The 22,241-nt window shown below is 43.9% G+C and overlaps 1 protein-coding gene across 2 annotated transcripts; it reads left to right on the top strand.

Annotated features, from left to right (window-relative positions):
• The first annotated feature begins 4,151 nt into the window (after positions 1-4,151).
• LOC101616503 (aurora kinase C) lies at positions 4,152-14,480 on the top strand. 2 transcript variants are annotated; one of them, XM_004671814.2, is made up of 7 exons: positions 4,152-4,344; positions 5,030-5,066; positions 5,564-5,755; positions 6,054-6,192; positions 8,874-9,022; positions 13,840-14,014; positions 14,194-14,480. In XM_004671814.2, the coding sequence occupies exons 1-7, from the start codon at positions 4,179-4,181 to the stop codon at positions 14,362-14,364; spliced, it is 1,029 nt and encodes a 342-aa protein (XP_004671871.2). In that variant the 5' UTR covers positions 4,152-4,178; the 3' UTR covers positions 14,365-14,480. The 2 variants fall into 2 exon arrangements, with proteins under 2 accessions (XP_004671871.2, XP_044989637.1); XM_045133702.1 differs by lacking the exons at positions 5,030-5,066; positions 5,564-5,755; positions 6,054-6,192 and having other exon boundaries at positions 4,236-4,344.
• Positions 14,481-22,241: the final 7,761 nt, after the last annotated feature.

The following is a 22,241-nucleotide window of genomic DNA, read 5'->3' as shown; positions in this document are numbered from 1 at the left end:
AAGGCACATACCACTATGTCTGGCTATTCTATTATTTTTATTTGCAAGGAGATAAAGAGAATGAGCATGCCAGGGCCTTTTGCCACTGCAAATGAACTCCAGATGCATGCATGCACCACTTTGTGCATCTGGCTTTACATGGGTACTGGGGAATCAAACCCAGGCCATTTGACTCTGCATGTAAGCAAACGCCTTTACTTGCTGAGCCATCTCTCTAGCCCTACGTACATGTTTTTGATGGGATTCACATCGAGGTTTCTTTTGGATTTTTTTTTTTTTTTTCAAGGTAAGGTCTCACTCTGGTCCAGGCTGACCTGGAATCAACTCTGTAGTTTCAGGTTGGCCTTGAACTCATGGCGATCCTCCTACCTCTGCCTCCTGAGTGCTGGGATTAAAGGCGTGCACCACCACGCCCGGCCAAGGTTTCTTTTTGAAGTGTGTAAATGGCATTTTCACGTGGTAATTGGTATAGTGTGTGTGTGTGTGTGTGCGTGGGTGTGTGTCCATGTGTGTACTAGGGTACAGGTTAGTGGTATTTGCCAGTAGCATTCACAAGGCCTCGGATTTGACATAAAAACTACAAAACAAAGTTGTCATTTTTCTGCACATTGTTCTGTTTTGCTGTTACTTCGATGAAACCCTCATCCCCACCCCACCTGTTTTTTGGTTTGTATCCTTTCTTATTTCTAGCCTTTACTTTTTACAGAATCCCTGGGATTGTTCTCTCTGAAAATAGCAAATGTCACTACAAAGTACAGATGTTTCTTCCATCTGCTCTGAATACCTTTCTTGTTTTTGTTAAGGTCATGCTAAAACTTCTAATATAACATTGCGTAAGAGTAGTGAAAAAGGCTGTCCTTGGCTGGTTCTTACCCCCCACATAGATTTTGTCGCCCAGGCTGCCCTTACAGTTAAGTGCTACCATGCCCAGTCCTGAGTGACTGGTTCTTATAGTAGGGCAAAAATGTTCTCCTTTTAGTTCTTTCAACTTCATTTTTTTTTTTCTTTTCTCCCAGTTTTTGAGGTAGACTCTCGCTCCAGCCCTGGCTGACCTGGAATTCACTATATAGTCTCAGGATGGCCTTCAACTCATGGCGATCCTCCTCCCTCTGCCTCCCGAGTGCTGGGATTAAAAATGGGTGCCACCATGGCTGACTTAGAACTTATTTTCTTTAAGATATTTATTTATTTATTTAGAGAAAGAGAGAATGGGCACACCAGGGCCTCTAGCCACTGCATAGGAACTCCAGATGCAAATGCTGCCTTGTGCATCTGGCTTACATGGGACCTGGAGAATTGAACCTGGCATGCACCTTAACCACTAACCCATCTTTCCAGCCCAAGAACTTATTTTTTAAATTGTAGTTGCAGATTTTAAGAAGAAAACAATTTAATAAATTTGATTTTATTGGTTTTTAAATTTTTTTTTTTTGAGGTAGGTGTCACTCTAGTCCAGGATGATCTTTAATTCACCACGTAGTCTCAGCCTGGCCCTGAACTCACAAGGATCCTCCTACCTCTGCCTTCCCAAGGACTCAGATTAAAGGTGTGTGCCTTTAATTGACAACCTCCATACAAATACATAATATATGCCATGTTCATAATCTCCTCCCGCCACTCTTTCTGATTTATTTTTGTTATTTTTTTTGGTGCGCTAGACCTGAATCATCAATGCACATACTGAAGAGTCTCACCTCATTGGAAGTTTCAAAGATAACTCATGCTCCATATGATTTGATAAGTAGCTCCCTGGTGAGTGTAGTGGTGCACATCTGTTGTGGGGAGGTTACTGAGGCAGGAGGTTCACTTGAGACCAGGAGGTTAAGGTCAGCCTGGGCAATATACCCAGACCCAGTCTCCAGATGAATAACCGACTTCCCTTTCTCCCTCACTCTTACCACCCCAAACATCCCACAAGGGTGACTGGTAGAACTTGTATATTTGGGCCGGATGTGGTGGCACAGGCATTTAATCTCAGCACTCAGAAGGCAGAGATAGGATGGCTGTGACCTGGAACTAGAGTGACTTCCAGGTCAGCCTGAGCTAGAGTGAGACCCTCCCTTGAAAAAAAAAAGAAAAACAAAAGTAAAGACTTGTGATTGTGGAGAGATGTAATGTTGCACTCTCAGTCAAATTATATTGGGCTATCTTTAGCCCCCTTAATAACCATTTATTGCACATCTCTGTCTCTGATTTAACATCCTTGTGACTACCCATTGATCAGGTGAAAACTTTGTGGAATGTACTAACAGACCTCTAGCTTCTGCCAGCTTAAAGGCTAAAAATGTCATCAGATAACATCTGAAGCTTAGAGTAGAGATTTTCCTGCTTTGCTGGAACCCACCTATGTGATGTGTTCATTTGTGTTTGAAAAGTGCCTTGGTTTATGATCACCTTTTGTTCTGCAACACAATGCCTCCCAGCCCTCCTCCTATTTTATTATATTAAAAATATGTTTAATATTTATTTTTATTATTTTTAATATTTTATTTATTTTTTATTTCTTTGAGAGAGGGAAAGAGTCAGGGAGAGAGAGAGAAAGAATGGGCATGCTAGGGCTTCCAGCCACTGCAAAAGAACTCCAGATGAATGCGCCATCTTGTACATCTGGCTTATGTGGATCCTGGGGAATTGAACCGAGGTCCTTTGGCTTTGCATGCAAGCGCCTTAACCACTAAGCCATCTCTCCAACCCTATTTTTAAAATATTTTATCTATCTGTTTGATAGAGAAGGAGAGAGAGAGAAAGAGGCAGATAGAGAGAATGGGTGTTTCCAGTCAGTGCAAGCAAACTTCAGAGGCATAAGCCACCCTGTGTGAATCTGGCTTAAGCAGTTTCTGTGGAGTCAAACCTGGGTCCTTAAGCTTCACAGGCAAGCGCCCTAACAGCTAAGCTATCTCTCTAGCCCATATTTAATTTATTTGTAAAACATGGTGCATGGTTTTCGTGGCAACCTAAATCTGTGTTCCCTGGCCATGGTCACTTATATTTTTGTTTTGTTGTGCCAAGACCCCTGACCAGGAGCCAAGATCCTCGGTCAGCCAGAGAACCGCCACAGAAGCCAAGACACTCGAATGCAAAAGCAACAGGTTTATTTATTGCAAGCCTAGGCCTGGGCTCCGTCCACACAGTCCGGCACAGCGGTAGTGAGGGAGAGAGCCCAGACCCTCAAAGGAAAGGGGTTTATAAAGGAAAGGTTACATCATATTGCAACTTTTAAAATGATTGGTTCTAAGAGGGCGCACGGGAATTTCAGAGAGGGTGCACGTGGGAACTCAACCTACTTATCTTAGGTAGTGACTTGTTTGCAGAACCTATTGCAAGAGCTGTTTGCAGAACCTATCTTTTGCAAGAGGCCGGAGCCTCCCTGGCTAGGCATCTCTGGAATGTCTTTGAAGTGGAGGCTTCCCAGGAATCACGGGGTGGGGGTAGCTATAGAGCTAAGCAAGCACCCATACAGAAGCAAAAATAGCACATTAGCTAGTTCCTCATCTGAGTCAAAAAGGCTGTCTTGATTTTAAATGGCAGCACCACTGTCCAGCCACTAAGCGAGGTCACAGAAGCCAGATGCAGCACATGACTTCTCCTTGGTCTCTCAGTTTAATTATTCATTTATTTGCTTTTCGATTTAGGGGCTCACTCCAGCCCAGGCTGACCTGGAGCTCACTCTGTGGTCTCAGGCTGGCCTCGAACTCACAGCCATCCTCCTACCTCTGCCTCCAGAGTGCTGGGATTAAAGGCGAGCGTCAGCACGCCCAGCGGTCACTCATATTTGGCTACAGAATAAAGTACAGCCTATTCCCTTTGAGGTGAGAGCTGTGTATTGTTGCGTTGTCGTTGGGCGCCTTAAGGCCAGCGCAGGACGGTGGCCTCTCAGGTCTGTGCAAGCCCGGCAGGGCCCAGGGTGGGGGAATGGCTCAATTTGACCCCACGGTCGCGGAGGTCAATGACCACTTACAGGATTTGAGCCCACTGGCCTCCCGGCCTCCGTCCGTCAGTTTACATTCCCTTCAGGCCTGGCACGGCCAACCCTCGGCCCCGCCCACGCCGTCCTATTGGCTGAGTGCCCTGACGTTGGAAGTTTTGGCCAATGGGGATGAATCACGGGCCTTTGGGTCCCGCCCCGCGGTCCAGGCGCGCTGTACGAAGCAGCGGCCCGGCCGGACTGCCCCTCCGCCATGGACCGCGTCTTGCTCGTCAGCTCCGAGGAGGGGCCTGGGCCCGAGCGCCTCCCCGTCAGCCCTCTCCGCCAGCGCAAGGACTGCAGCAGCCAGGAGTTCGCCTCTCCTTTACCTCTCCCCAGGAGTTTCGTGAAGACGCCCTCGGACAAAGCTCCGCCCACAGGTGAGGGCGTGGCGTCCCCTGGCAGGCTCCGTGGAGAGCGCCCGAGCTGGACGCCAGCCTGGCGACCGCGGTGGCCCCTTGCCTCAGAGTCGGAACCAGAGAGGGCAAGGGCAGAAGAGACTCGGGCCCCCTTTTGGGATGGGAGTGGAGTACACTGAAGGAAAGTCCTCGTTCCCTCAGTCCCTCCTCCTCTTCCTCTCCTTCCCCTCTTCCTCTTAAATCTTTTGTAGGAGGTGCTCTTTCTTTCTTTTTTCTTCTTCTTTTTTTTTTTTTCCGGGTAGGGTCTCACTGTAGCTCTGGCTGATCTGGAATTCATTATGTAGTTTCAGGGTGGCCTCGAACTCACAGTGATCCTCCTGCCACTGCCTCCCAAGTGTTGGGATTAAAGGCGTGCCCCACCACGCCAGGCTGGGGGACAGTGCTTTTTGAAGCAGGGCCTCACTCTACCCCAGGCTGATCTATAACTCTGTAGTTCAGGCTGATCTCGATTTAACAGGGATCCTCTTACCTCAGCCTCCAGTGTGCTGGGATTAAAGGCAGGCGCCACCATGGCCGGTGTTCTCTCTCCTTTTGTAGCCCAGGCTGGCCTCGAGCTCCTAAATCCTCCTGCCTTCACCTCCCAAGTGCTGGGATGACAGGTATACTGCCACCACACACACCTCTCTTTCTGTCTCTCTTTCATTAGATGTGGAACACCAAGTACAGCCTGGCATCCCAAACACGTGAGTGCTTTGCTTGGGCATCTGGAAGAGCAAAGACAATGGGACCCGGGTGAAGAGTAAGCGGGGCAGGTGGAATGTTGGCTCTTGGATCCAAGATGCTATTATTTCTGATCAGACGTCCAGTAAAGCTGAGGCTTTACCCAGGGAGAGAGGTATAGGAAAGCAGAGGAGAAGAGGAAGGGGAAGATTTGGGGATTCCTAACTCTTCCTCTGCGCATTTTGAGCTGATGTCTTTTGTAAAAGTTTTAAAAAATATTTTATTAATTTAATTTAATTTATTTGAGAGAGAGGGAGGGAAGCAGATAGAGAGAATAGGCGCACCAGGGCCTCTAGTCTCTCCAAAGGAACTCCAGATGCATGTGCCACCCTGTTCATCTGGTTTTATGTAGGTACTGGGGAATCAAACCTTGGTTCTTTGGTTTTGCAGGCAAGCCCCTTTACCGCTAAGCCATCTCTCCAGCCCTGATGTCTTCCCCCTCCCCCACCTCTTCATTTAGGAGGCTTCTCACAATCGATGACTTTGAAATAGGGCGCCCTTTGGGTAAGGGGAAATTTGGAAATGTATACCTGGCTCGCCTGAAGAAAAGCCATTTCATTGTGGCCCTGAAAGTACTCTTCAAGTCCCAGATTGAGAAGGAAGGACTGGAGCACCAGCTACGCAGGGAAGTTGAAATCCAGGCACATCTCCAGTAAGGATGGTCTGTGTAAAGCTCCTCGCCTGTGTCTTTATTTTTGCTCCCAACCCTCTTCCTCCTTTGACATTTGAACTCATCCTTCCCCATGACCCTCAAGTAAGCCCTTTGCTTTTCCCTGCACATTTTTTTTCTCTGCAGCCCACTCCCAATTCTACCATGGAACATTCTCTCCCTGTGTACGACACCCTCATCTTGATGTCTCTTCCCTCTGTGCTTCACACATCGGGCTCTTTTTAACCAGATCCCAGCCACCTGTGTTGGGCTCAGAAGTGTTCCCTTGTTACTCCTTCAGACACCCTAATATCCTTCGCCTGTACAACTACTTCCATGATGCTCGCCGGATATACCTGGTTCTGGAATATGCTCCCAGGGGCGAACTCTATAAGGAGCTGCAACGAAATAGCACTTTAGATGAGCAGTGCACCGCCACGGTGAGCAGGCCTGAGATCTCTGGGGGCCATGGGTTTGCTGTAGGATGGTGACAGGGGCGGGGTCTCTGTGGTGCCTGCCAAGATCAACCCACCACTTTCTTTTCTTTTCTTTTCTTTTTTTTTTTTTTTTTTTTTTTGAGACAGTGTCTATTTTCTATGTAGCCAAGCTGGAACAACTGGAACTCCAAAAAGCCCATGTTGATCTGGAACGTGAGTGAGCCTCCTGCCTGAGCCTCTCAGGAGTTGGGATGTGCCATCATGTGCCACCATGCCTGGCTCAGATTGCTTTTATGTATTTATTTATGACTGAGTCTCTCTATGTAGCTGTAGCTGAGACTGACCTATGTTGCCCAGACTAGCCTCAGACTTGTAGTGTTCCTTCCTGACTCTGCCTCCCAAGTGCTGAAATTAAAGGAACATGTCACCAAAGTTGGCTCAGATTGCTTTTTAGTTTCATTTTGATTTAAAAATTTTTTAAATATTTTATTTATTTATGAGAGAGAGAATAGGCATGCCAGGGCCTAGAGCTGTTGCAAATGAACTCCAGACACATGCACCACCTTGTGCATCTGGCTTACGTGGGTCCTGGGGAATTGAACCTGGATTCTCTGGCTTTGCAGGCAAGCACCTTAAATACTAAGCCATCTCTCCAGCTCTCATTTTGATTTTGAAAAATTTTTTTAAGGCTGAGTGTAGTTGCACATGCCTTTAATCCCAGCATTTGGGAGGCAGAGGTAAGAGGATCACTGTGAGTTCAAGGCCACCCTGAGACTACATAGTGCATTCCAGGTCAGCCTGGGCTAGAGTGAGACCCTATCTTGAAAAACCAAATATGTGTGTGTGTGTGTGATGGAAGTTGTCAATAAAATTTACACACACACACACACACGCACATACATATTTTATTGACAACTTCCATAACTGTAGATAATATCCCATGGTAATTCCCTCCCTACTCCCACTTTCCCCTTTGAAACTCCACTCTCCATCATATCCTCTCCTCCTCTCAATCAGTCTTTCATTTTTTAAAAATTATTTATTTATTTATTTTTGATTTTGTGAGGTAGGGTCTCACTCTAGCCCAGGCTGACCTGGAATTCACTATGTAGTCTCAGGGCGGCCTCGAACTCACAGCGATCCTTCCTACCTCTGCCTCCCGAGTGCTGGGATTAAAGGCGTGCGCCACCATGCCCGGCTCCAGTATTTTAGTTTGATTCATGATCTTTTCCTTCTATTTTGATAGTCTTGTGTATGTAGTGTCATTCACTGTGAGATCCTTTTTTTGTTTGTTTGTTTTTTTGAGGTAGGGTGTCACTCTAACCCAAGCTGACCTGGTATTCACTATGTAGTCTCATGGTGACCTCGAACTCATGGCAATCCTCCTACCTCTGCCTCCTGAGTCCTGGTAAAGGCATTTATCACCACACCTGGCTCCATTTTTTTATTTTTATTAGCTGGATGTGGTGGCATACACCTTTAACCCCAGAACTTGGGAGGCAGAGATAGGAGGATCACTGTGAGTTCGAGGCCACCGAGACTACATAATGAATTCCAGGTCAGCGTTTACTAGAATAAAACCCTACGTTGGAAAACCAATGTATATATACATTCATTTATGTGTGTCTCTTGCCTCTGTAAATGAATGGCAGGTGCTTGTGGTCCTTTTTTACCTAGCTTTACATGGGTGCTAAGGAGTTGAACACAGGCAAGCAGGGTTGGCAAACAAGTCCCTTCAACTACTGAGCCATTTCCCTAGTCCCAAATGCTTATTTCTGAATTTTGTTCTGTGAATTTCATGACATGACACATACACACAGTTGAATTCCTCAGTTACCCCCAAGTGTTTCCAAGAGTATGAATAGGTAGTTTCAGTCCTTTGGTTTTAAGCAACAGACTCTAACTCTGCTACCTTATGCAAAAAATAAAAAGAAAATAAAAAAACAAAAAAGAAACCATAAACATGGCATACAAAGGTTGGCTGGGGAAGGTGGTTGCAGGAAGATTTAGAGTTAAAAGTTGTCCTTGGCTACATAGTGAGTTCAAGTTCAGCCTGAGTTACATGAGACCCTGTCTCAAAGAAGAAAAAAGGGGGGCTGGGGAGATGGCTTACCGGTTAAGGTGCTTGCCTGCAAAGCCAAAGAAGGACCCAGGCTAGATTCCCCAGGACCCACGTTAGCCAAATGCATAAGGGCGCGCACGCATCTGGAGTTCAGTTGCAGTGGCTAGAGGCCCTAGCATGCCCATTCTCTTATCTCTCTCTCTCTGCCTCTTTCTCTCTCTGTCGCTCTCAAATAAATAAAAATAAAACAAACAAGCAAGCAAACAAAGAAAAGCAAAAACAACAACAAATAAAAAGAAAAAGGTATGTAAAGTTTACCGAGTAAATGGTAAGTGGGTACAACATCCTTAGAAATAACTAAAGAAACTAGGCATGGTGGTGTTACTTCTTTAATCCCAGCACTCGGGAGGCAGAGGTAAGAGGATTGCCATGAGTTTGAGACCACCCTGAGATTACATAGTGAATTCCAAGTCCGCCTGAGCTAGAGTGAGACCCTACCTCAAAGAAAAAAACAAACAACAACAAAAATAGATTCCACCACAGCCCGAAACCCATGATGCATATTCTACCTCCCAGGGACATTGTGGAAGGCTTCCGTTCCCGATTGCTTTTGTTCACACAGATAATGGAGGAGTTGGCAGACGCCCTCACCTACTGCCATTCGAAGAAAGTGATCCACAGAGACATCAAGCCAGAGAACCTCCTACTGGGGCTCAGGGGTGAGGTCAAGATTGCAGACTTTGGCTGGTCTGTGCACACCCTGTCTCTCAGGTAGGTCAGGTGCCACTGCGCGGGCACCATCATGACTGAAAACTGACCTAGCTGAATTCATTCCACATGTAAGACCTACATATAGACTGGGAAGGTTTATCTTGGAATACTGCTCTTTTCAAATATGTATTTGCAGAATTTATTAAAGAATGGGCCCAACCAGAGCTGTTCTTTTCTAGTGTTATTTAATATGTAACTGTACCATCATGATTCCATGGAAGAGATTACCTGCTCAGGACCCCTCCCAACTCAAGAGCTTTCTGCTTTACTTCCTTTCCTAACATAAATATTGCTTAACTTGCCTTCAAAAAAAAAAAAAGGCCAGGCATGGTAGAGCACATCTTTAATCCCAGCACTTGGGAAGCAAAGGTAGGATTGCCATGAGTTTGAAGTCACCTTGGAACTACAGAGTGAATTCCAGGTCAACCTGGGCTAGAGCAAGACCCTACCTCAAAAAACAAAAACAAACAAAAAGATCCCATGTAAGTAAATTTAGAAGCATGGCTTCTTAATTCCAGTAGTGAATTTTTCTGTATGAACAAACTATATTTACTCAGTTTGTCTTCATATGCCATCACTATTATAAATTTTTCTCTTTCTTTCTTCCTTCCCTCCTCTTCCTTATTCCCCTTCCACCTTTTTAAAGCTTCATTTTTATTTATTAGAGAGAGAAAGAGGCAAAGAGAGAGAAAGGAATGAATGAGTGTATCAGGCCCTCTAGCCACTTCAAACCAACCCCAGATGCGTGAGCCCGCTTGTGTATGTGACTTACATGGATCCTGGGGAATTGAACCTGGGTCCTTTGGCTTTGCAGGTAAGTGCTTTAGCCACTAAACCATCTCTCTTCCCCCCCCCCCTTTTTTTGAGGTAGGGTTTCAATCTAGCCCAGGCTGACATGGAATTACTATGTAGTCTCAGGCTTGCCTTGAACTCCTACCTCTGCCTCCCCAGTGCTGGGATTAAAGGTGAGCACCACATGCCTGGTCTTTCTTTTCTTTTTAATTGTTTGTTTTTTACTTTACCGTTTTAAAAAATATTTTATTTATTTGAGAGAGAGAGCAGATAAAAAGAATGGGTGTGCCAGGGTCTTTAGCCACTGCAGATAAGCTCCAGATACATATGCCCTCTTATGAATCTGACTTAACGTGGGTCTTGGGGAATTGAACCTGGGTCTTTAGGCTTTGCAGGCAAATGCCTTAACTGGTAAGCCATTTCACCATCCCACTTAAGAAAAAAAATTGTGTGTGTGTGTGTGTGTGTGTGTGTGTTTTCAGGGGGTGCACCAGTGTCTTGCCATGGCAAACAAATGCTGGATGCATGCTTCACTTTATTGAATCTGAGCTGGTAGACTTTGCAAGCAAGTACTTTTAACCACTGACTCATCTTGACAGCCTCCACCTTCCTTTTTTTAATTTTTTTTTTTCTTGAGTGTCTCACTCTGCAGCTCAGGCTGACCTCAAACTCACAGTCCTCCTGCCTCAGTCTACCAAATGCTGGGATTATAGTCATGTACCACCACAGATTACTTCCAAATCTTTCTTAAAATATTTTATTTGGTGCTGGAGAAATGGCTTAGCACTTCAGGCATTTGCCTGCCAAGGCTTGATTCCCTAATACTCACGTAAGCCAGATGCCCAAGGTGGCACATGCATCTGGAGTTCATTTGGAGTGGCTGGAGGCTCTGGTGCACCCACTCTTTCTCTCACAAATAAATAAAAGTTTAAGAAATATATTTTATTTATTTGTGATTAGAGAGGGAAGTAAGAGAGAGATAATGGGTGCATTCTAGACACATGACAACTCTGTGCATCTGACTTTACATGGGCACTGGGGAATTGAACCTTGGCTGTCAGGCTTTGCAAGCAAGAGCCTTTAACCACTGAACCATCTCCCCAGCCCTCACGTCTGTCTTGATGCTGAGAATTTTTACTACATGACATTTTAGTTGTTTTGTTCTCTCAACTCAAGGTCTCGCTCTGTTGTCAAGCCTGGCCTGGAGCTTACTTTGTAGCTAGTTTGGCCTTGAAGTTACAACACTTCCTTCTTTGGTCATCGCAGTGTTGGCTGGGATTTAGGGTTTGGACCACCACATCTGGCTACCTTCTCTGAATCTTTGATTTTTATTAATTAGTTTGTTTGTGTGTCTGCGTGTGCATACTTGCTCCTGTGTGTGTGTTTACAGATGCTGATGTACCACGCACACGTGCGAAGGTCAGGAGACAGTGTTCAGGTCCAGCCTTCCCAGCCCACCTCATTTGGGACAGGGCTTCTGTCAGTCTTGCTCTGCTGCTATTATTATTTTTAAAAATTTTATTGGTTTGTTTTTCGAGGTAGGGTCTTACTCTAGCCCAGGATGACCTGGAACTCACTCTGTAGTCTCAGACTGTCCTTGAACTCATGGTGATCCTCCTACCCCTGCCTTCCAAGTGCTGAGATCAAAGGTGTGCGCCACCATGCACAGCTGCTCTTCTTTTTACTATGCTTACCTGGAGCTTCCATGAAATGAAATTCTCCTGTTTGCTCCTCAGTCTCTCTGACAAGACTGTTGGGATTGCTGGATTATGTTTTTCGAGGTAGGGTTTCACTTTACCTCAGGCTGATCTGGAATTCATTCTGTAGTCTCAAGGTAGCCTGAAACTTATGGTGAGCCTCCTACCTCTACCTCTGTCTCTCAAGTACTGACATTAAAGGCGTGCACCACCATGTCCTGCTCTTTTTTTTTAACATGACGTCTGATGATTAAACTTGGGTACTCAGGCTTGGCACTTCATTCATTGAGCTATATCCTAGCCCTCTGAATGTTTTCAATTTTTGTTTATTTATGGTTTTTTGAAGTAGGGTCTTACTCTAGACCAGGCTGGAATTTATATTCACTATGTAGTCTCAGGCTGGCCTAGAACTCCCAGGGATCCTCCTACCCCTGCTTTTTTTTTTTTTTTTTTTTTTTTTTTTTTTTGTTAAGAACAGAATTAGAGGGTTGGAGAGATGGCTTAGTGGCTAAGACACTTACCAGCAAGGCCAAAGGACCCAGATTCAATTTTCCAGTACCTATATAAAGCCAGATGCACAAGGTGGCACATGTGTCTAGAGTTCATTTGCAGTGGCTAAATGCCCTGGTTCTATCCATTCCTTCTCTCTATATGACTTTCTATCAAATAAATAAATAAATAAAATATTTTAAAAACAGAATTTGGGCTGAAGGGATGGCTTAACAATTAAGGTGCTTGCCTGCAAAGCCAAAGGATATAGATTCAATTCCCCAGGACCCATGTAATCCAGATGCACAAGGTGGCACATGCATCCGGAGTTTGTCTGCAGTAGCTAGAGGCCCTGGTGTGACCATTTTCTCTCTTTCTCTCTTAAGTAATAAACAAATATAAAAGGAAAGGCATGTGCCACCATGCTCAGCTAAAAAAAAGAAACAGAATTAGAAAACAAGGCTGGAGAGTTAAAGGTGCTTGCTTGCAAAGCTTGATGGCCTGGCTTTGGACCCCTATTACCCAAAGTGCCTCATGTATCTGGAGTCCATCTGCAGTGGCAGGAGGCCTTGACATGCCCATTCTCTCCTCCTATACCATTCCCCACTTGCAAATAAATAAAACTATTTTTCAAAAAATTACAAAACAGCTGGGCGTGGTGGCGCATGCCTTTAATCCCAGCACTTGGGAAGCTGAGATAGGAGGATTACCATGAGTTCAAGGCCACCCTGAGACTACATAGTGAATTCCAGGTCAGCCTGAACTAGAGTGAAACCCTACCTCGAAAAACAATACAAACAAAAAATTACAAAACATAAAACCTGGGCATGGTGGCACACACCTATAATCCCAGCACTCAGGAGGCAGAGGTAGGAGAATTGCCATGAGTTCGAGGCCAGCCTGAGACTACATAGTGAATTCTAGGTCAGCCTGGACTACAGTGAGACTGTACCTTGAAAATAAAAATAAATAAATAGTGTGAGTGGTGAGTGGAGGATGAAAACTACAAAGTATACAAGGAAATTTTTACTTCATGAGCTTCTCAAATTCTCACTTGTTCATTAATTTCCAAGACTAAAAGCCCTTTCAAGCAATATTCAACTACCTACAGTAATGTTATTAATAGGGATATGGATCAGTTTCACCAAGAAGCTAATGAATCCCATTATACCAAGTTCTCTTGCTATGATCATGCCATCAATCTTCTGGATTTTCCTCCTCTCAGGTTCGGTGCACCCCTGCAGCCCCCGCCCCCTCTGCTTCCAGGTAGGGTCTCATTCTAGCCCAAGCTGACCTGGAACTAACTCGTAGCACCAGGCTGGCCTTGAACTCATGCTGAACCTCCTTCAGCCTCCTGAGATTAAAGGGGGTGAACCACCATGTCTGGCCTTTTTTATTTTGTTTTGTTCAAGTCTAGTCTGACTGTAGCCCAGTTTTACCCAGAACTCACTCTAGCTCCAGGCTGGCCCCAATCTCACAGCCATCCTTCTTCATCCTCCCTAGTGTTGGGATGAAAGGTATGTGCCACTGTGCCCATCTTGGTGTGTCTTTAGGAAGCTACTTGAGTATTTTACAAACTACAGACTTGGCTCAATAAATTGTGTTACCTGACCTTTGATGGCCTGCTGAGTTGCCCTGAAGAGGCTGGAGATATGTAGCACAAAAACCTGACCCCTCTGAATCTTGGTCCACATTAAACGTTGGTGTTTTTCACTCTCCTTAGTTGAGGAGGGGTTGTTCAGAATGACTCAGGGTCTCCCTTGTCGCTGAGGCTGGGGAAAGAGGATTTCCTGCATGCAGGGCCTCCTCACCAGTGTTCTCTCCTTTGCCTTCTTCTAGGAGAAGGACAATGTGCGGAACCCTGGATTACTTGCCGCCAGAAATGATTGAAGGGAAGACATATGATGAGAAGGTGGATCTGTGGTGCATTGGGGTGCTCTGCTATGAGCTGCTGGTGGGAAATCCACCCTTTGAGAGCTCCTCTCACAATGAGACATACAGACGCATTGTCAAGGTGAGATGGCACACTTTGGGCATTCAATGATGGCACCTTTAGCATGTGAAGACTGGGGCACATGCAAAAGATTCTCTCCTGTAAGCCAGAAGAGCACACAGAAGAGACTCAAAGAGCAGGAAGAACATTAACCAAACAAACTGACCAGATTTCTCTCTCTCCTTCCCTGGCCTCAACAGGTAGATGTGAGATATCCACTGTCTCTGCCTGTGGGAGCCCAGGACTTGATCTCCAAGCTGCTCAGGTACCACCCCTCAGAGCGGCTGACCCTGGCCCAGATCCAGAAGCACCCCTGGGTCAAGACCCACTCTCGGAGAGTGATTCCTCCCTGTGGTCAGATGACTTCCTAAGCCCTGTTGGCCGCGCTCCTTGTGCTTGTTCCACAAGCTCTCTTGGCTTTGTTGCCTCATCTGTTTTGTTTCTTTTTTAAGAGGCTAACTAATAAATACTGAATTATTTTGTGCTACTTCTCTCTGGTTGTGTGAATTAACATGTGACTGTGTGTAGTATATTCCTTACAAAACTCTCGATTATGCCCCTTTTGGCCCAGGAAGACTTTTCTCTCTTGGAAAGATGGTGGCTCTTTTCTGCAGACAAAGGCCCAAGGGATAAAGACCCTGCCACTTTTCACAGTAACTCCTTAAACCCTACTTTGTGCCCATGTAAGTCAGGTTTATTGTCAGTCCAATGGTTCATTCTGTATGCTGCCATCTTTTTTTTTTCTAATTTTTAATATTCTATTTTATATATACACACACACACACACACACACACACACACACACACATGGAGAGAGAGAGAGAGAGAGAATGGATGTGCCAGAGTCTCTAGCCACTGCAGATGAACTCCAGGCACATGCACTAGCTTGTACATCTGATTTATGTGGGTCCTGGAGAATTGAACCTGGGTCCTTAGGCTTTGTAAGCAAGTGCCTTAATACTAAGCTTCTCTCCAGCCTATGCTGCTATATTTGATCCTGGTGTGATGGCACATGCCTTTAATTCCAGTACTTGGGTGCCATCTTTGAAATACAATATTTCTGCATGTCAGATGTATGTTCAATTTTATTTTGTATTTATTTATTTGTTTTTTTGAGGTAGGATCTTGCTCTAGCGCAAGTTGACCTAGAATTCACTATGTAGTCTCAGGCTGGCCTTGAATTTATAACAGTCCACCTACCTCGGCCTCCTGAGTGCTGGGATTAAAGGCGTATGCCACCACACCTGCCTTTTTTTTTTTTTTTTTTTTTTTGAGGCAACAGACTGCTCTTTTAAAAATATTTTTAATTATTTAAAAATCTTTTAAATATATATATATATATATATATATATGTATATATATATATATGTATACACATACACATACACACACACACACACACACACATATATTTACTTATTTACTTATTTAACAGAGAGAGAGAAAGGGCATGCCAGGGCCTCTAGCCACTGGGGGAAAAAAAAAGCTCCAGATGCATGTTCCACCATGTGCATCTGACTTACTAGTATTTTTTGTTGTTTATTTTTATTAGTTGAGAATGACAGAGAGAAAGAGGCAGATAGAGAGAGAATGGGCACACCAGGGCCTCCACCACTGCAAATGAACTCCAGATGCATGCGCCACCTCGCACATCTGGCTTACATGGGTCCTGGGGAATCGAGCAGAAACTGGGGGTGCATACATCTGGAGTTCAATTGCAGTGGCTGGAGGTCCTGGCATACCAATTCACTCTCTTGCTTTCTCACATTAAAACAAAAAGGGCTTAGTGGTTAAGGTGCTTGTCTACATAGCCAAAGGACCCAGGTTCAATTCCACCAGCACCCATATAAGTCAGATGCACGGGGCTAGAGAGATGGCTTAGCGGTTAAGCGCTTGCCTGTGAAACCCAAGGACCCTGGTTTGAGGCTCGATTCCCCAGGACCCAGGACTGCTTATGATGCACTCTTCCAGATACAAAATGTCCTAGATGTCCATGATTTTGCAATGCCTGAAACTATCCTTATAATAAGAGGAAAAGGTGATGATATCAAAATAAAAGAGAGACTAATTGAGAGGGGGTATAATGGAAAGTGGATGTGGGATGAAGGGGAAGGAATTATCTTAGCTTATTGTCTAAAATTATGGGAGTTGTCAATTAAAAAGTTTTAAAAATGAGCCATAAGCAGTCCTACTCTTCTTTTTCTCTTACATTCTTTCTGCCACCTCTTTTGCAATTAACCCTGAGCTTTGGGGGGTGTGATAGAGATGTTTCAGTACTGAACACTCTTCTGTCACTTCTTCTCAGCTCTGTGGTGCCTTTTGAGTCATCCCAGAGGTCACCACCATCTAAAAAGAGAAATTTCTCTAACCCAAAAGTGAGAGTAGCAGGGTTTCTCAGTGACTTTGCAGCCCAATTATGTGGAGTCTTCAGCAATAGGGTCTTACCATCTATTCCTGGTGGGAAACCAAGAACCTCAGCAAGGCTTGTAATGTTTTGGGGATGTCAGGGACCTCCTGGCTAAAATCTCACTGGAAGGTATCCCATCCCTGGCACTGAAATTTTTATAGCACCAACCTGTGGCTTCTGGGCATGCCACTATCCAAAAAAGTAGGTTTCCATACAGCTTATTCATACCCTCTTAAATTTTGATTACCCTTCTTCCACCCTTCCTTTACTCAATCTCTTCTCCTGTCCTCACTTAAGCCATTCTACCCTAGTAATCTGTTCATCTACTTATTTTCATATATACAATACTGTGGTGGTTTGACTCTGGTGTCCCCCATAAACTTAGATGTTCTGAATGCTAGGTTTCCAGCTGATGGAGATTTGGGAATTAACGCATCCTGGAGGTAGTGTATTGTTGGGGGTGGGCTAATGGCCAGTTTCCCCATGCCAGTGTTTGGCACACCCTCCTGTTGCTGTGGTCCACCTTATGTTGGCCAGGGGGTGATGTCCACCCTCTGCTCATGACATCGTGGAGCTTCCCCTTGAGCCTGTAAGCCAAAATAAATATCTTTTTCCCATGAGCTACTCTTGGTTGGGTGATTTCTACCAGCAATGCAAACCGGATTGCAATAAATACCATCCCCTTAAGTCCTCTCCTCTCCTCCCTCCCTTATAGCCCCTTTCTAGTTGACTGACCTCTGCTACTGGTCTTTACCCCAACTCACATAAAAGCCTAAGCATTTGTAGCTAGGATCCACACATAAGAGAGAACATGCAGCATTTGGCTTTCTGGGCCTGGGTTACCTCACTAAGTACAATCCTTTCCAGATCCATCCATTTCCCTGCAAATTTCATAATTTCTTTTGTTTTCAAGGTAGGGTCTCACTCTAGACCAGGCTGACCTGGAATTCACTATGTAGTCTCAGGGTAACTTTGAACTGATGGAGATCCTCCTACAACTGCCTCCAAGTGCTGGGATTAAAGGCATGTGCCACCACACCCGGCCATAATTTCATTTTTCTTGTGGCCAAGATGGCCACCATCTAGCTGCGCTGCACATCCTGGGGAAAGAAAGGCAAGACATTAAGGGTTTTGGGGGTCTTGTTGTCAGTGAGAGGGCACAGAGGTGGGTAAAACAGGGAATCGTGGATCCCCTCATGGGCGGGTAGACCACCCCTTCCACCAAATACCAAATAGCCGCTGGGGCCGCCATGCTCCAATTACATGCCAATCATGTGCCGATTGAGCACCGATTGATCCCTGCGTGCAGAAGCTTAAACTGCTCTGTACACTTGCCCACATTACTGCTGCTGCCGCTGCATGTTCAGTGAGCCCAGTCCCACAGCAACTGCCACACAAGCCCAGACTGTGTCTCTCACTTGCACCAGCTCAGGTGCCATCCCCGACCTGTCTGCCATGCCAGCCATCCCCTATTTTCCTGTGGCTGGGGAGCGCAGACTGTTTCTGGGTCCCAGTGTTCCCAGCCAGAGTTTGGGCTGCTTCAGGGCTTGGTACCTCAGTCCCCGGCCAAGCTTGAATGCAGGCAGCTTTGGTGCTGCTTGAGAATTCAGGCAACTTTGGCATCCCTCTCAGGCAGTAGATAGGCTGCTTTGGCAAGGGGGAGCCAAAGCCCAGGCTGCTTGGCAACTGCCCCAGGCTGCCTCAGATTCCCATTGCGCTAGAGCCCAGGCTGATCCACCCACCTACCTGCCCATACACTGTCATGGGCAGACCACAGAGCAAAAGAAATAACATGAAAAATCAAATGCAAGAAAATCCAGTTAGATCACCCAGCCCTACAATGAATACATCCAACCAAAACAAAGAAGAGTCATTAGGATCAGAACGTCAAATTGAAGCTCTGAGCAATGCAACCCTGACTAACCTACTGGTAGAACTTGCAGGAAAGCAACAAAGGACCAATAATCGTGTAGATGCTACCATCACTCAGCTAGAATAAATTGATCAGAGATTGGAAGGAGTTTAAAGACAGTTAATAGATTTGAGGGAGAGTGAAAAAAAAAAGAGGACCTTAAAAATCAGCTGGCCATACTAAATGAAGACATAAAGAAATGCAAGGAGGAATCCAAGAATCATCAAGAAAATCAGAAAATGATGTGAAAAGGGAGCTTGACAGAGTGATGGAAATGATACATAGAAAAGTAGTAGAAAATGCAAACTTAAACAAGCCCAAACCTCTCTAGAGGCTCTCAAGAATAGTCAGCAAAGTGGAGGATAGAAACTCTGATCTGGAAGACAAGATGGAAGAAACAGTTTGAGAGTTCAAAAATTTCAGTAAGTTCAAAAGTTCCTGTGAACAGAACATGAGGGAATTGTGGGATACACTTAAACGTCCTAATATCAGGATCACTGGAATACCAGAAGGAGAAGAATTTCAGACCAAAGGCATGGAGAACTTATTTAGCAAAATAATTGAAGAAAACTTCCCCAGTCTCTTAAAAGAAAGGCCAATCAAGATACAAGAAGCCAACAGAACTCCAAACAGACTGGACCAAAGGAGAAACTCTCCAAGACATATTATTATTAAGACTCTAAACATAGACACCAAAGAGAAAATTCTAAAAGCAGCTAGGGAAAAACAGCACACCACTTTCAAAGGTAACCCCATCAGAATTACTCCAGACTTCTCAATGGAAACCCTGAATGCTAGAAGGGCCTGGAATAAAACACTGCAAAGTCTAAGAACCTATGGCTTCCAACCCAAACTACTCTACCTGGCAAAAGTCTCTCTCATAATAGATGGTGAAAGAAAAACTTTCCATGACAAAGCTCAGCTTTATATGAACACAAAACCAAACCTACAGAGAGTATTTCAGGAAATTCTCCACAGAGAAGAAACAAATAACCAAACTCAAATGCCTACAAAAAGCAGATCATAATAACCAAACTCAGAGTAGGCACAAAAAACTTCAAAGCCCATGAAAACACCAATACACATCTACCATCACAATATGGCAGGGATCAAATCAAATCTCACAGTCATTGCCCTAAATATTAATGGCCTTAATTCACCCATCAAGAGACACAAGCTAACAGGATGGATCAAAAAATTAGAACCCTCAATCTGTTGCCTTTAAGAAACCCACCTCACCACTAAAGACAGACACCTCCTCAGGGTGAAAGGGTGGAAGACAATATTCCAAGCACATGGGAATAAGAAACAAGCAGGTGGTATATTAATATCGGATAAAATAGACTTCAAACCAAAAATAATCAAAAAAGACAAAGAAGGCTACTTCCTACTTATCAAGGGAACGATCCATCAAGAGGATATTACAATCAAAAATCTGTATGCACCAAACATAGGGGCACCACAGTTCATAAAACAAAACCTAGTTGACAATAAAATAGAAATAACCACCAACACCATCATAGCTGGGGACTTCAATACACCATTATCAGTAATAGACAAATCATCAAACAGAAACTCAACAGGGAAGTAAGAGAGCTCAACAAAACCATAGGTCACTTAGACCTAATGGACATCTACAGAACTTCCCATCTCAAATCCACAGACTACACATTCTTCTCAGCAGCCCATGGAACATTCTCTAAAATAGACCATATACTGGGTCACAAAGACTGCTTCCACATATTTAGGAAAATTGACATAATTCCTTGTATGATATCAGATCACAATGCTATATTGCTAGAAATCAACAACAAAAGACCCACCAAGAATCCCAGCAGCACCTGGAAACTGAACAGCACACTTTTAAACAATAAATGGATAGTGGATGAAATAAAAAATGAAATTGCAAAATTCCTGGAATTGAATGACAATGAGAACACATCATAACAAAACTTATGGGACACAAGAAAGGTGGTCCTCAGGGGAAAATTCATAACACTCAATGCCTTCATAAAAAAGACAGAAAGATCCCAAATCAACAACCTAACCATCCACCTAAAGGCACTGGAAAAACAAGAAAAATCCAACCCAAAGAGCTCCAGAAGGAAAGAAATAATTAAAATCAGAGCAGAAATTAATGAATTGGAAACCAAGGAAACAATTAAGACAATTGACAAAACAAAGAGCTGTATCTTTGAAAAAATAAACAAGATTGACAAACTCCTGGCCAATTTGATCAAGCAAAAAAAGGAGAAGCTTCAAATTAACAAAATTCAAAATGATAAAGGAGAGATCGCAACAGACATAAGTGAAATTGGTAGAATCATAATTTCATTTTTCTTTACCATGGAATAGAACTCCATTGTATAAATTTTCCACATCTTCATTGCCCTTCATCAGTTGAGAGACATCTAGACTGGTTTTATTTCCTAGCTATTGTGAATAGAATGGCAATAAATATTGATGTTCACATATCCCTAGGATATATGCCTAGGAGTTATATGGTAAATCTATTTCTAACCATCTCAGGAACCTTCACATTGATTTCCACAATGGCTGGACAAGTTTACATTCATATCTACAGTGTAACAGGGTTCCTCTTTTTCCATATCCTCACCAGCATTTATTGTCATTTGTTTCCTCAATGGTAGCCATTCTGACAGGAATGAAATCTCAAAATAGTTTTTTTTTTTTAATATTTTTTGTTCATTTTTTATTTAGTTATTTGAGAGCGACAGACATAGAGAGAAAGACAGAGGGAGAGAGAGAGAATGGGCGCGCCAGGGCTTCCAGCCACTGCAAATGAACTCCAGACGCGTGCGCCCCCTTGTGCATTTGGCTAACGTGGGACCTGGGGAACTGAGCCTTGAACCGGGGTCCTTAGGCTTCACAGGCAAGCGCTTAACCGCTAAGCCATCTCTCCAGCCCTCAAAATAGTTTTAATTTGCATTTCCCTGATTGCTAAGGATATAAAACATTTTTTTTAGATGTTTGTAGGTCATCTGTATTTCTTCCTTTGAGAACTCTCTATTTAGTTCCATAGCTCATTTTTTTTTCATAGCTCATTTTTAATTGGGTTGTTTAATTTCTTATTATTTAGGTTTTTGATTTCTTTGTATATCCTGGATATTAGTACTATGTCAGATGTATAGCTGGCAAAGATTTTCTCCCATTCTATAGGTTGCCTCTTTGCTCTATTCACAGTCTTTTGTCATACAAAAGCTTTGTAATTTCATGAGATCCCAGCAGTTGATTAGCAGTTTTATTTCCTGAGCAACTGGAATCATATTCAGAAAGTTGTTGCCTATGCCAATATGTTGAGCGGTTTCCCCTACTTTGTTCTCTAGCAGTTTCAGGTCTGATATTAAGGTCTTTGATCCATTTGGATTTAATTCTTGTGCATGGAGAGAGATAAAGATCTATTTTCATCCTTCTACATACAGATAACCAGTTTTCCCAGCACCATTTTTTTTTTTTTTTTTGAAGAGGCTGCCTTTTCTCTAATGAGTATTTTTGGCATTTTTGTCAAAGATCAGGTGGCTATCACTACCTAGGTTTACATCTGGGTCCTCTATTCTGTTCCATTGATCTATATGTCTGTTTTGTGCCAGTACCATGCTGTTTTTGTTACTATGGTTGTATAATATAGGTTAAAGTCAAGTATGATGATACCACTAGCCTTATTTTTGTTGCTCAAAATTGTTTTGAATGTTTGAGGATTTTATTTTATTTTTTTTTTTTGGTTTTTTTGATGTAGGGTCTCTAGCTCAGGCTCATCTGGAATCCACTATGTAGTCTCAGGGTGGCCTTGAACTCATGGCAATCCTCTTACCTCTGCCTCCCAAGTGCTGGGATTAAAGGCGTGCACCACCATGCCCAGCTGTATTTGAGGATTTTTAAAAATATATTTTATTTTTATTTGACAGAGA

This window comes from Jaculus jaculus, chromosome 14, assembly GCF_020740685.1.
Source record: "Jaculus jaculus isolate mJacJac1 chromosome 14, mJacJac1.mat.Y.cur, whole genome shotgun sequence".
Taxonomy (NCBI): Eukaryota; Metazoa; Chordata; class Mammalia; order Rodentia; family Dipodidae; genus Jaculus; species Jaculus jaculus.
The sequence above is the reverse complement of the archived record's forward strand: the minus strand, read 5'-3'. Positions and strand labels throughout refer to the sequence as shown.